The sequence below is a fragment of the Nematostella vectensis genome, chromosome 7 (assembly GCF_932526225.1).
Source record: "Nematostella vectensis chromosome 7, jaNemVect1.1, whole genome shotgun sequence".
Taxonomy (NCBI): Eukaryota; Metazoa; Cnidaria; class Anthozoa; order Actiniaria; family Edwardsiidae; genus Nematostella; species Nematostella vectensis.
The window spans coordinates 6,411,238-6,426,299 of record NC_064040.1 but is presented as its reverse complement, the minus strand read 5'-3'; the positions used below and the strand labels follow the sequence as shown (position 1 = coordinate 6,426,299).

Genomic DNA, 15,062 nt, shown 5'->3' with positions numbered 1-15,062 from the left:
AGAAAAAGGAAGGGTACTCAGGGTGTTTGTAAACTGCGCGACATGCAAAACATGCAAACTCCTAAAGGCTTTTGTTGCTGTGACCGGTAAAACGCAAGAAACTAGCATAATGCGCGTGTATGATAATTAAAACCAGGCGTAAACAAGTGGGTGCGCTCACCAAAAAAAGTGTGTCATTCCTTATTCAGGGATTTTCAAATACTATCCTTTTATTCATATATTACATAAACAACTAAAATTCACAGTGCCCCCACTCGCTACCTGTTGCGATAAATCTCAATACCTCCTTTCGCACACCCAGGTGGTAATTTAGTTCAGACACAACATACAACGCAACGCGTGACTTCCTCTGAATAACCTTACGCGGACTCCCTGTGATATCGCCACCAGACCTCTTACATTCAACACGTCCAACATGGCAGTCGACAGAGAGTGTTTTCGTCTCTCTATTCGATAAAAGCATAATAAAATGGCTTCCAAAGCTTCCGAGGACACGCGTTTCAGCGTATTGTCAGCTGAAAATGTCCGACTTTACGCAGAAGTTATCGGTGTAACAAAACTAGAGGATAACTTGGCAAGATCGCTGGCCGAAGATGTGACATACCGTGTTCGCCATTTGTTGCAGGTAAAACACGAGATGGTATCGTGTCAAAACCGGTATTCGTTTTAGTATTTCCAAGGAGCTCTAAGCTGTATTATTCCAATTGTGAATCATGGCATCTACTGAATTTATTATTAATGAATGTTTATGACACCGAAACAAAGTTTTTAAACTCAAATAGACTTCGTATCTGTACTCAATATTTGATTATAGAAGTAAGTAATAGAGTTTTGGCTCATTGAGTATGAAAACATGGTCAAATCTGACACGTAACATGTTTTGAGTGCTACTGAGGACAGTGCATGCATTATGTTTTAATGCAATAAACTTATGTATTACTTAAATGCGATGTTAGAACCTTATTTATAACAGACTGCACAGCAATTCATGAAACATGGCAAGAGAAGGCGCATGACAACCGAGGACCTAAACCGGGCTATGCAACTTACAAATGTTGAGGTACAGTGATAATTACACTCTGATCATGTTGACATTATTTTGAAATAAACATAGCACACTAGATTACAATAGAGAGCTTTAAGCAAGTCGACACAAACTGCATCAAGAATGGCACGCATGCTCATGAGTTGCTGAAAAACAGCGTTAATGTCTGTGATGGGCAAATCTAGAACAGTGTTTTCCCTATTTTCACGTTCTACCTACCCAGTCATGGACATCAATGCCTTTTTTCAGCAATCTATGAGCAGCGGCTCGGTTCTTGATGCCGTTCACATTGATATGCTTAAAGTTCTTAAAACCTTTCAATTATATCAATCTAGCCATAACAAAGCATAGATAAACTTTCAAATTCTGAAAGGGGAATTGAATTTGATTGAAATATGAATTTTCTACAGATCTTTGAAATTTTTTCTGGCTGTGCCACAGGAGATTGAATCGAGTGAATAATTCCACGTTTTGGCAGGAAAATCTAAAACAATGTATTTTCCTTAAATCTATTAAAATTCAGAGACAGCAATACCACAAAATATTGGCAAAGTGTTTTCTATTGCAATGCTACCCACAATGAAGCAAAGAATAATTTAAAATCGAGAATTATTTGCGAAAAAAGAAAATGTTGTTTTGTTGTAGGTTCCCAAAACAGCACATGCTTTTGAGAATGTCGCCATTCTTGATTGCACAAGCAGCCTGGGCCCAATGCTAAAAAAAAAATCATAGACTACAAAATATCTGCTAAATTTTACAGATTTGTTTCCTGAAGTTAAATAATCATTTGACTACCAGGTTAAGATATAAAGATGACGGTGAAACTTGTAACCACAGAAAGATTATCAGCAATAACTTTAAAGACATGAAGACGGTAACCAGTTAAGCACGTGCATATATTTTCTCTTGTAATTTGTGTGACATCTCGATCTACATCACAAATGACTGAACTCGGGCCTTTCAGTTTACAGCCTTTTTTTCCGAAGGTTTGCCAAAATACCTCGATATCAGGGAGCAGCCATTAATTACGGGGGGGGGGGTGGCAAATATGTGGGGGGGGGCTACCTTTTTTGGGCATGGATTTAGGGGGTCACATTTTTGGGGCTGTCATTAAAGGGGGGGTCACATTTTTTTGGGCGTTGAATTTAAGTCCAGTTTTAATATAATACTGAACAAGAGAGACTGAAATGAAATGAAAATTTTATTCAGTTCACTATGTTTCCTACTATTGTATATCTAGTTCCATTTTGTTTGGGTACCAATCTTGTCTTTATGTAAATAAATTTTGAGAAACTCTCTATGCCACTCTTAAACAAGCGAAAGTGAAGGTTCATACTTAAATTAAATAGGAAAAAATTGCCATGCTAGCTGAGAGGTGGTGGGGGGGGAGTTGCAAATTTTTTGGCGTCCGGTCTAGTGGGGTCACGATTTTTGGGCAATTGATGCCCCCCCCATCCCCCCCCCCACCCAGACAGATTTGAGTTATTGGTATGAACACTCGTTTAATAGGGTCCATACAAAACACATACTGTACTATTTGGAAGATGAAAATAAAAAGAATTGGCGAAATCTATCAACTCTGAAATGTCATATGCACTTTAAGCTCTCTAATATCGTTACATGCCACTCTTGAATAGGTGCCACATCTGCATTTCAAATATTAATTTACAGAAAAAAAGCATTCATTTGTATAGGAAAAGACTAAAGTCAACTTCAAACAACTATCCTTTATTCAAGTAGGCGCCTCCCTGATCAACATTATAAGTGACCACCTAGTCATATCATGGAAAAACTGATTTGGTTTGCATCTAGAGCAGCTAAATATGGTATCTGAAGTTTATGTCTAAATCATATTTTTGCAGCCTGTTTACGGATATGGGTCTGGTGAAGACATGCCTTTCAGAAGCACATCTACGAAGGAAGGTGATGTTTTCTTTGTTGATGAGAAGGAGATTGGCATCCGTGAGCTTGCTCTAAGCACAGCAGTCCCCACTGACCCAGGGAAAGTTTCAGTCAGAGGTAAATACGAAATGTACTTTACTGTACATGCAACAGTCTTGGGTTGCAGTAGTAAAGCAGCAATATCAACAGTTTACTTGTGGCAGATTACTTAACCTTGCAGACCAATGAAAACCTAACCCCGGCCGTAACAATGGTAGATACAGACGTACAAGAGAATCTCTCTCAATTGGAAGAGGTATCACGAACAAAAAAGTTCCACAGATGCGTTACTTCCAAACTGAGATATTTTTCATGTTCAATAAGACTGGGTGCAATCAGGGGCTGATTACTTTCAAAAGGATACTTGATTGAAAGGAAAATAACCGAGAGCTGTATCGTGAACTGGTAATTTAGAAATAATGCTTATCGCAATTTACAGTAACAAGAATTGTCCTCTGTCTATGCCAATAAATCAACATTAGCAGAGCCAATATTGATACAGGAGCTGTATCAACCCAATTTATTTAGTCTAGCTTGCTAGTCACAAAACAAGAGAACAAAAGTTTAGAACGATGACGTAAACACACAGGTGACAGTTACTGCGACTACACATGCTAATCACTTAACAGTCACTTTTGCCGCTTTAATTAAACAGGTACAATTGGTGCTTTAATTAAATATCTGTGTTTGTGAAAAATTAAGAGAATACAGATCTTAACCCTACCTTTTTTAGCTGAGTGAATACAAGCAAAAGTTCACCTTTTACATTGTCCACATAGTGAATTTTTCTAGAGGGGGCTTATGAAAATATATATAACATGAAGGGGGATGAATTACAAAGAATGACATGAAAAAGTCTGTCATGTACATTAGGGACAGGAAAAAAGTCAGTGTCATGTATATATGCTAGTTTGTTCTTGACAAGGTATACATCTATTTTCAAGGTTGCACCTGCAAATCAATGTATCATAACCGGCAGAGATTCATGGGTAACATATATTAAATGGCTTAATTTCTGGTCTCTGAACACTGTGTGAACGTTTAGAGTTACATAAACAAGAATGTTAAAGCACTCAACTGTGTTTGTCCTTATTCACACTTATTATTTTTTTATTTAATACCCATGAAGCACTGTAGGATTCATTGATTTAATGATGTACAGTTGTTTGATAGAGTGCATTATTATTTGGCTCCTTTTTAGCCCAATGGCTTTGTGTGGAGGGAACACAACTATCATCAAATAATGGTCAACATGGTAAGCTTACTGATGGTATAGATATTAGTACAGTCTACACTAGTATATATACACTAAGGATGGTGCAGTATAATAGTTATTATACAGATAGGCTGCAAATATTTTTTTTTTTTTTTATAAAATTAAAAAAAAAGATTTATAAAAGAAATCTTGTCCATATCTATCAGCCTTCTCTGGAGATTTGCCGGTCTTCATCCAGACAGAAAATATATTATTTTTGTTTTTGTTATTGACAAGGAAAATGAAACCTTCAGCAGCTGAAACTGCCTCTAAACCTATAGTGTCCTGCTCCTAAAATCATTTTGAGAGGGCTAGCCATGTAGGCTAATTATTTTTGTTACAATTCTTTATTGGCATAATGTTTTTTTTTATTGTTACCCAAGTAAAACAAGTAAAGAAAAAAATTCAAAAATCCATTTGCCCTCTCCTTTAAAAGCTTCTCTGATTCCAGGAAGATTGTCAAAAAACAGTGAAAGTGACGGCCAGCAAAAGACCCTTTCTGAGGTGAGAAATGGCAGAAAATTAAACAAAAAAGGGATCTTAATAATTCCTTTGCTATGTATGCTCATAGGCTGGACTAGAATACTATGAACAAATCACCAAAGCCGTGCTTGGAGAGAGTGATGTATGCAGAAGGGTAGGTTTATTGCATCTATTATCCATTATTATTTAAATAGTTTTGTTATAAACAAGAGTTACCATTGCCAGTTTTTGATTTTCAGTTCTCTTATAATCATACTGTAAGTATTTTTTGTTAATTCTCTTCTCAGATGGCTTTCAGTGACTTGCAGTCGAATCCAAAGATTTCTTGTATTTTTCCCTACTTTGTGAGCTTTATTGCATCAGGAGTAAGTAATATAATAGCTCCATACATTGTAAAATGAATGTGGCATAAGATGTGGCTTTCAAGACAAAGTTTAAAGAAAGTTGTACTAATTTGCACCACACAGGAAAAAGTAAAAACAGCTTTTCAATAAAGCTGTTTTATTCCTGCACTATTGGTGGATCATTGAGTCATGGTGACAAAAAACGTTTCTAACATGGGACCCAAAACGTTTTCTACAGCCCAAAAATATCAGGCCAAGTACCAGGCAAAGTTTTCAACCCCCGAACCAACTATCATGCTCATAAGAACCCCAGTAAACCCTCTGTTATTTCTATTTATAGGTAAAATCTTGCAGTCATGACCTCAAACAGCTCAGCCGACTGTTGGGCATGGTCTCTGCACTCACTGATAACTCTTCGCTGTTTCTTGACCCTTATGTAAGTACCCCCTTGAATGTTCTATGTGACTTCCTATGTGTTCCAGTCAATCAAGTAGTCATCAACCAAGCAGTAAAAGTACATCCACCTGGGGGGGGGGGGGGGGGGGGTTGTTACTGTAGGAACACTTGTTGTCTGTAGGAACACCTGTTGTAATAGCAGTTGTTTCAGTTGTTGTAGGCAATATCCAATTGGTTATTAGGAAATCTCAGAACAGACGCATACACTTTTGCCTATTTTGGTAATCTACAGTGTATGGTCGAAGGTATTCCCAGCTGAATTGCTAGTACTTTTGCCTGTTTAGGTGATCCAATTGGTTACAGCTGTGATGTACTGCTTGCTAGAGACTCTGACAGTCTCCCTGAATCCTGTCAATGACCACTGGCGATTACGCCGTGATGCTGCTTGTGTCCTTGCCTTTCTTAGCAGGTGATTCTCATAGTTGAAAGCAATGACCTTGACAAAAAGACATTATGACACAATATTGGGACTTTGAAACCATTCTATTTTATTGGCTACACACAAAAAACATTTATATATTACCAACAGAAGTTTCTCATACTTCCTTTGAAGGACACAGTAAATTAGTATTATGAAAAAACTAAAACAGTTTTATGATTTTTTCAATAAGGAGAACATTTTTTTCAGTAGCCCACCAATATTTCTTGATTGCTCAAATTCTGTGAAGGTTAAGGAAAAGGTGAAGCTTGGAGTCTGTTTCCCAGGGTAAAATTCATGTCAATATTTTGGGTTATCATTTTCTATGTAATATTATTTCGATATTTATGAGTACCCTTGATTTGAGACCCTGAGGCACAAACAAAGTTCAATTCAAGAGAATTATAGCCATTGTCCTGATGTACTTTTACAGTACTGTAATGTTTTCTGGCTTTGTAATGCGGCTTAGTTATGTTCTTACACCTCCCTTGTGCTGTTTTTGTTAGGAAGTGCAGTAATCCTGTAAACTATCTCCACCAGCAGCTACTGATGACACTAAGAGAGGTGCTCACGGACGAAAGCCGGCCTTACTGCTCACATTATGGTGCTGTGGTTGGCCTAATGGAGTTAGGGTCTGAGGTAAAATTTAGATTTAGAGGATAGCCTGCACCACTGCTCACACTTACTGTAAGCACTGTAGTTCCAGTAGGCTAATAGAGTTAGGGTCTCGGGTACGTAGGATTTAAATTAATATGATAACCTGCCCTACTGCTCACAATATGGGGCTGTGGTGGGGCTGCTGAATTTAGGCTATGTCCACACGTATCCAGCAATTTTTTTTCCACAAATATGTTTTTGCGGCCGCGAAAATTTCCGCGTCCACGCGGAGCGTATTCGAATCGTTTGTAATTTCTGGCCGTATCCGGAAATTGTTGAAAACGCAAATTTTTTTTACGAATCCGGCTCTCGTTCACACGTATCCAGCATAATGTTAATCGAAATTTAAAACGAATTCGAATTCGCTGCGTGTGGACACAGAAATTTTTGCATCCGTAAAAAAATATTTGCTGAAAAAAAAAAATTCTGGATGCGTGTGGACATAGCCTTAGGGTCCGAGGCAAGATTTCCATTTAGTTGATAGCCTGCCCTACTGCTCACAGTATAGGTCTTGTTTTGTCACAGGCTTTAGAGCAGTTCTTATTACCACATTTGAGCACCTATTGGCATCAGCTACAGCAAGTTCTTGAGGATGACAGCTCGTCTAATGGTGTATTGCGGGGAGAGGCAATACATGTCTATGCCGCTCTTCTGGTATGTATAAAGATGTGCATAGTACATGTAATTAAAGTAATCAATAGCCCCAGCCAACTTTCTTGTTCTAAAAACTGAACACCAACAGTAGAAACACGTATAGAAAAGTCGTTCGCGGTTCTGATTGGACGAACAATATTTTTTCACTGCACTTGAATCGCTTCAATCCCAACGCATCAACGAGTGCATAAAAATCGTACAAGCATTTTCCATTTAGTAATGTATTAATTTATTTCATGGATGTAGAGCTTTTAAAGATTTGTTGTAAAAAGTGTAACATGAGCTACAGTCTCGTGCGAGACATTAGCGAGACAGATTCATTTCAATGTAAGTTTCTGTCTTTCTTCAACTGAACCGTCGAACAGCACAAACCTTGGAGTCTCTGCAGCCAAGTCTAAAGCCCCGTACAAACTGCGCCAGCACCTGCCAGCATATCTGGTGAAATTTCGCTTGACTGAGTATAGGACAAAGGAAATGTCAAAATGGGAAATGGACTTTCTGACATTTCCTTTGTCTTGTGGTCTGTCGAGCAAGAATTCGCCAACAGTGCTGGCAGGTGCTGGCGCAGTTTGCACGGGGCTTAATTAAATGTTATGTAATAAGTTTATTAAAAAATTCCTAAGTATGTATATGATAAAATACAGCATGGAAAGTGCTTTGTACAGTTTTTAAAATGTTATGTAATAAGTTTATTAAAAAATTCCTAAGTATATATATGATAAAATACAGCATGGAAAGTGCTTTGTACAGTTTTTATTCACTCATTGTTTTGTATCAAAAAAACTCACTTCGTTCGTTTTTTGATACTGCACATCTCGTGAATAATTAACCGTACGTTTGCACTTTCCTCGTAATATTCTCTATTTACTGCACTGTATTTACTCATGTATAATACACCCTTACTGTATGTATAATATGCACCCTGATTTTTAGGTCATTTTCTATTATTATTATAAACTATTAGAGCTAGAGGCATAGATAAACATGACAGTATTTTTAATGTTCAAGTTTTTATTTACATCGTCTCAAGTTATGCAATGATGTTCCCTCACAAACGATCCATCGGCTGATTTACCGTCCTTGTCTTGGTCTAAATACCTTTGACTAACTAATTTGCAGATTGAAATACTTATTCAAGAACTTTGTATTGACTTAATTAATTGAAAATTTTGACCCCTCAACATTATGTCCATGTGTCAAAATGTTCAATCTAAAAATCCTCTTTATTGTGCAGCAAGCCGCTGGATGTCTATTACAGGCCAATGCAGAAGGAGTCATCCCACCACAATCCTACCCTGTAAATAACTCCACTCACTCCATGCTCCGCACAACCCTCTCGTCTTGGCCTGGCATAAGCACAGGGAATGAGCGACGCCCTGCCCCAATCTCCTCACATTCACGAACATCCCGATCCAGCTCTGTCTGTCATATATCACCCAGTCAGTGTTACGCCCAGCTGTATGAGATATTTGGGGACAGTTTGTTGCCTTACACTGGAGTCAACAACTGGCAGGACAACGCAACCACAAAGAACCATTTACAGCGGATTCAACCATTTGCTCATGCATACTTCCCCCTTAGACCTCTACAGAGGGACACTATAATGATACGGAAACTTATTGAGAAAGCAAGGCAGAAACACAGTGAGGCAGTTAGAGGGGGGAGGAGCCCACTTATACTGGGACATGGAAGCCGGAAGCGGCCTCGCACAGTGGAGGAGGAAGAATCATCACAACATGAAATAAAGCGAGAAAGGCATAGCATGTATAGTTCGTTAGCTCTTAAGCCTAAGACTTCTCATTCATTAGTGGCAGCAGGTGTTTTTGAGTTTGTGTCCCCACCCAGAAAGGTGGCTGAACACAACAAAGCAGGTAAGCGTAAGGGAGGGCGGCAGTGTAAGAGGAAGTCAGCTGAGGTCACAACAAAAGAGGAGCAGATGGAAGTTGATGACAAGGGACACCCCTTAACAGGTTCTGTCATGAGGTTTCGCCGATCTCATCCTGTCAGCGCAAACAAGATGAAGTTCGACTACCATATAGGAGTGACTTTGTAGGTTAGTGTGTGCTATATCTCTTCCTGTGGCAATAAGGTTTGTTATGTTTGAAGTTTGACTACGATGTGAGTTTAAAAACACCTTATCAGGGGGACACAGAAGGTGGATGTCCATCCCACTTTTTGAGTAATAAAAAGTCATGCCTCTGATTTGTAATAACACTTTAGTACATTTGTCCAGATCCTCTGATCCACACTCCTTAATAATATTCTGGATCTGAATATGCTATTGAGATCCCGTTTATGAACACTACCTACTAACTAAGATATTACTGTGCTTTAACAAAGCACAGAAATCCATGAAAGTGTATTGGTGAGGTGTGCATATTCTATCATTGGCTTAGATATACCTTATTTTAAATAAGGTTGCACTCAGAGAATCATACTTTTGGGTTGGTAGCCCTTTATAAGAGCAAATAAGGCCTTTTTTAAACTTACAAAAGGGGTAACAAAACACCAGTAAAAATTAATTTGTTTTCTGTGAAACATACCATTTCAACCTTTTCTTGATTAACTGTACTTCCCTTATTTGTACAGTAGGTTCATAGATTATAAATGATTTAAGCATTGGTGTTTTGTGACACAAGATCAATTCTGTTCCAATATTGTTTCTTTTAAAGTTTACAATCTCTTAATTCAAGTTCTGTTCTACCACCATTCTTATTGACCTTAAACTCCACCAGCAGCCACACAAAAAAATTATTTCAATGTTTTTGAAGTGTTAAACGTATTTGTATTCCTATCTTGCTTGTAATCAGATAGGAACATATATCACCTAAAGGTTGTGCTTCTATACATTTCATATCTTATTATTATTATTCTAAATGTGATAATTTTTTTCATCACAATCATCACCCAGTCTTGACTCTGTACACACCTCTGCAGTGCTCTTACTATCAGAATCATTACTACTCCGTATCAAACAATCACTGTCATCACCATCATCATCATCATCATCAAAGTATCTCTCTTCCTCGTCCTGTTCTCTAAGTTTCAAATCATCGTATTCATCATTCATGTCCACAGTGCTGTAATCAAATTCTTCTTCTTTTCCTAACAGGAACTTCTCCTGCATTTCATAGAAAAATTCATTTCTTAGCATTTCTTTTTCTTCCTCTGTAGGTGTACCTTTGAATGGGTTTCCAGGTTTATCTGGAATTTAATAAAGTATATTTATTATGAGGTTTATCTGGAATTTAATAAAGTAGTTGATAAGGGGCATTATAGTACATGTCTAATTTTGTAGCTGGATCAGAAGAATGTTAATCAAATAGATGTAGCAAAAAAGCCGGCGTTTTCACAAAATCAAAATCAATGAATTATTAAAATAGTCATTTATTTGAAGGTAGTATGCAAGTGGATTTATACTAAAACAATTAGACTATCTATTGACTCATAGAAAACTCAAACTAGTAGTCTAATTGTTAAATAGAAGTTCAAACTAAAATGCATAGTGGAGCACTCAATGACTGTTAAGGCTTGATAACCTGGGTCAATTATACTTTTTTATATCCATTTGATTCTCCCTCTCTGTCATGATATTATCTGATCTCACTTTTACTTCTCATGTACTGACATAAACGTGTTGTGCTAGACTAGGAGCCATGTTGCATACAAAAAGTAGCATTCAACCATTTTGTTAGTTTAGCCACCATTTAATACATTATAGTGCATGTCTAATTTTGTAGCTGCATCAGAAGGATGTTAATTAAATAGATGAGAAACAAAACCATAGCAGTCCATGTAAGATTGGGGAGGGCACATAACAGAAACAAAAAGAAAATGTGGGGGGGGGGGGGTGCACAGCCATGCTCCTACTGGTCATTTCCTTATAATTTTTTTTTAAATATTGGGGGGCACATGTCCCCAGTGCCCCAGCCCCTGCTACAGACCAGAGAAGCATTTCCGTGTTGCCTGTCACAAAATTTGTAGCATGCTATATATGTTTTTTTGCACTGGTTAAACTAAGAAACATTTGGAAGACATGCAGCCTCCTATATGTTGCACGTTTCCTACTTTAGCCTAAAATAGTTAAGTTAAATGTATTAAAATACCTTGGCTGTCTTCCTCCATTTCTTCCTCGGAGTCTTCCTCTTCCTCTTCCATTTCTCGTTCTTGTTCTCTCTGGTAGTTATAAATCCACTGGGTCTTTTCCGCGTCATACTTACTAAACATCAGTTGTGATAGCGACGGTTCACCTTCTCGTTCCGCTATATCTCGCTCTAGCTTCTCCTCTTCGGTAAGATATTGTCCAATATATTGCTCATACAAGAGTGGATTTCTTTTTCTCATTTCTTCTTCACTGAAGAAAGTGGAATCGTTTATAAGCCTTTGCATCGCCTTGTAACGTCTATTCTGAACTTCAACGTGGTGCTTCTGTTGGTCAAGATGCTTCTTTATTTCTTTGAGTCTAAAGCCAATTTCGTAGTTTGTCAGTGTGTTTTGTTTGTAGAGCGATTCGAAATATTCCAAGTCTTTGGTAACAAGGGACTGTCCAAAACGCATCAGAAAGGACGCAGGATTTGTTTTCTTTATTTCTTCAAGGATCTTAATTTTTTGTTCAGAAGATAAGTCCGGCTCGTCCCGTTGTTGACTTTTGACAGTAACTCCACTGTTAACAATACGTAAAAACATATCGTCGTCATTTCCCCCGCATTCGACTTTTGCCCCTAAAGCGTCCGCCATTTTTATTACCACTAGAGTCCAGTCTGTACACGGTCAGTTATGGAAAAACTTAGTGTTCCTAGAACTAGTGTCGCGATTGGCTCACAGACTTGTCAGTTATTACACTTTGCGCGGGAAAATTCCCTGTATGCGGAAAATGCCGGATGTAAACAAAGCAGCCATTGATTAATTAGTAATTCGCGTTGTCATCACGAGACTATCACAAGAGACGAAAATAGAATTCGTCGAAACCAAAACCGGAACAAGTTTTGTTTTGTTTTCGAGCTCGAGAAGCAAATTTTCTTGAATACGTGAATCAAATTCTGAAGTAGACATCGCTATATGTAGTGCCTCTATTCCTATATGTTACATTCGGGATATTAGAGTTGTATTTTTGGTCTAGACTTAAATAGCTCTGCTTCGAATTTACAGGTATTGTCACGATAGCAGAAATACGTAAAATGCCGTGTTTCATCAAGTTTCCATATAAATGGGAAAAACTTCGTATCCCGATCTTAGAATTAACAAAAAAACATCCTCATAACAATAAATACATTTATTTCTGAATTCATTAACCACATCTCTATCAATGGAAATATGTTCCTTTTAATTTACAAATGTACAAATAAAATGCTGTATCTACAATCCCAAAACTACAAACTTCGATTTTTTACAGCGAAAAAAAATTTACACTTTCTCATTTATACAAGTTAAGAATCATTAGGTGAACCAAACGCCCCCGCGCCACCCACTTCTCAGCAAGAGAAATGCTATAAATTCTATTCATAATTCTCACATAAGAATATTATCTACTCTTAAAAATAGTTCTTTTTAAACGTCGACAATATGAGTGAAGATTAAAACAAGGCAAAACAGGGCCACGGTCACAACCAAACAAATAATTCAATTAGAAGTGTTCCGCCATGCACACAACGCGGTTTATGGGCGGGAAATTAGCATTTAGTTCCTGTTTCAAGTTTCTTTTCATCTGTAAGAAAATTCCGTCGTAGAAATACATGAGAAGTCCTGGTTTTAGCATCTATAAGAAGTGTTCATGTCGAATTCGCCAGCGAACTCGCGAGTTTCGGGCTTTGAACATCTGCGTAACAATGTCCATTCATGAATATCAACAAATACAAAACAAAGCGTCGTGCGTAGTTTCGGGCCAAAACAAACGTCTATCTCCCAGCAAAACGAAAAGCCTGTAGCCACATTTGGTCGCGCTGGCTCATATTAGAGGCTGTTGATGTCCCCGAGAAGTTCGAGGCTCGAGACATGCTAGAAATCGTCCGTACCCTCTTGTGTCCGGGTTTAGGAGGCGTAGGCCAGCGTGTTGGTTCCTCAACTGACATCGTATCGATGGAACAGAATGACGGTGCTTGACTCGCAACGCCTGACTCCGGCGGATTTGCGCTACAACATTCATCTCTTAATTTTTTCTTACGTCCGAAGACGGCAGGAAAACAACTTCCAAACATGTTTTTTTTTTCGAATTGTCAAAAATAGACTGCTCTTCTCGTGTCTGCTACTGGCGCGTTCTGAATGGAATTCGGCAGTTGATGGTATTTATGTGTCGCCAATACGCAACCTTTGAACCAAAACATACATGCATAATGAGATTAGACTTGTCCCTCGTCCAATCAGATCTCGCATGGTGGTTTGCATGATGTAACACCCGGGAATATGAATAAGTAAAATTTGATATCAAATACCTGATTTCAAAGACAATAAACAGGCCCTAGAAGATTTTTAGTAGGTAACTAAAATTATCTGCCTATGATTGTCAATATTGTAACCTTATCTCAATGAGAAGTTTTTATTACAAATTTAGTGCGAATCTTTATTTTATTTGCGGTTTTAAGAGTGACATCCTCGTGACAGTTACTACCGTATGGGAAGTCTATCATCCGAATAGCGCGAGGTCGGTGGGGAGATGTTCTGATCACGGACAATTCGGGATAATATTATGATTAGGTTGCCCTATAGGAGATTACCACATCTGCTCAGATGTTGAATCACGTCCCAGTGATGGCCCAGGCAGGATGAGAATACTGGCTGAATTTAATCCGCCATGCGGTCGTCCCGGTTCGTCCTCCCAAGTACATTCCGTACCGGATTCTCTACATATTTATGTAGCTTTGGGCTGATTGATTGGCTGGGGAATCTCTTTTGAAAAACAGCATGCTGTTAGAGGCTGTAAGCCATGAATAAACTATTGAATAAACTGCTAAGATTTCAAGGTATTAGCACTATCCTAGGCAACATTTTCCACCAGAAAATATCGGGAAATGTAAGTTATCATAAGTCCCTAAGTAACATTTCCCGTATTTTGGATGTATCTGTGTCTCTTATATTTGAAAGAACGTGTTGCCCTAGTTACAGTAATCTCAGCGGCTAGTATCAGCCTACAGTGTAGCCTCCGGTTTCTTGTTTTCAATAATTTGGCATGCCGCAGTAGCTTTACGGGAAGTACTGATGAAAGAGGTTTCTTGGCGCGGTGATTTGCATTGTGTGCAAGGAACACGGACTATTTTTGGTTCGTGCAGTGCATGTTTTGCATCATCACTACTAAAGTGAACAATCGTTGAGTTTTCTGCTGATTGATGTTAAGCTGATAAGGCACGAAACTTTTCACGGGCCCACTGGATTACTTGTTGATTATTTCCTGTGTCTTTTTAAAATTAACAAACAAACAAAAAAGTTTTCTTATCACAGATAATATCATCATCTCTCTAAAGCCGATGGGCCTCTCTATTTTGGTGTTGAGGCAGGTATAATTTAGTATCACAAGGTGGCCTCTGACCAACATCATACACCTTAACAAAACACGCTCAACGTTGATAAAGTGCATAGAGAGACAGTATCACCATTTACTAAGCAAATATACATATATTTTATGTTTTGTTTTGACTCTTACAAGGGAGTCAAATCGTTAGTTTCCGACCACGAAATGGATGTGATCAATGGATGGTATCACTGCGACCAATCCGCCTACTTGACGGCATTGATCACCGGCTTGTAGCTACGGAAACCTGGCCTGCTGGAAAAATGTACAAAAATATGCATTTTTTGTATGTTAACCTAGTGAGGAGT

The 15,062-nt window shown here is 38.2% G+C and overlaps 2 protein-coding genes across 3 annotated transcripts; one reads left to right on the top strand and one right to left on the bottom strand.

Annotated features, from left to right (window-relative positions):
• The first annotated feature begins 398 nt into the window (after positions 1-398).
• On the top strand, positions 399-9,455 carry LOC5520725 (TAF6-like RNA polymerase II p300/CBP-associated factor-associated factor 65 kDa subunit 6L). 2 transcript variants are annotated; one of them, XM_032365770.2, is made up of 12 exons: positions 399-625; positions 974-1,060; positions 2,908-3,064; positions 4,188-4,241; positions 4,693-4,745; positions 4,813-4,878; positions 5,012-5,089; positions 5,409-5,504; positions 5,809-5,933; positions 6,449-6,581; positions 7,125-7,253; positions 8,488-9,455. In XM_032365770.2, the coding sequence occupies exons 1-12, from the start codon at positions 470-472 to the stop codon at positions 9,304-9,306; spliced, it is 1,953 nt and encodes a 650-aa protein (XP_032221661.2). In that variant the 5' UTR covers positions 399-469; the 3' UTR covers positions 9,307-9,455. The 2 variants fall into 2 exon arrangements, with proteins under 2 accessions (XP_032221661.2, XP_032221662.2); XM_032365771.2 differs by having other exon boundaries at positions 490-625; positions 957-1,060.
• A 421-nt stretch (positions 9,456-9,876) lies between these two features.
• On the bottom strand, positions 9,877-12,124 carry LOC5520837 (coiled-coil domain-containing protein 97). Its single transcript, XM_032365772.2, has 2 exons — positions 11,360-12,124; positions 9,877-10,457 (listed from the first exon to the last, which is right to left on the bottom strand). The coding sequence occupies exons 1-2, from the start codon at positions 11,988-11,990 to the stop codon at positions 10,126-10,128; spliced, it is 963 nt and encodes a 320-aa protein (XP_032221663.2). The 5' UTR covers positions 11,991-12,124; the 3' UTR covers positions 9,877-10,125.
• Between the last annotated feature and the right edge of the window lie 2,938 nt (positions 12,125-15,062).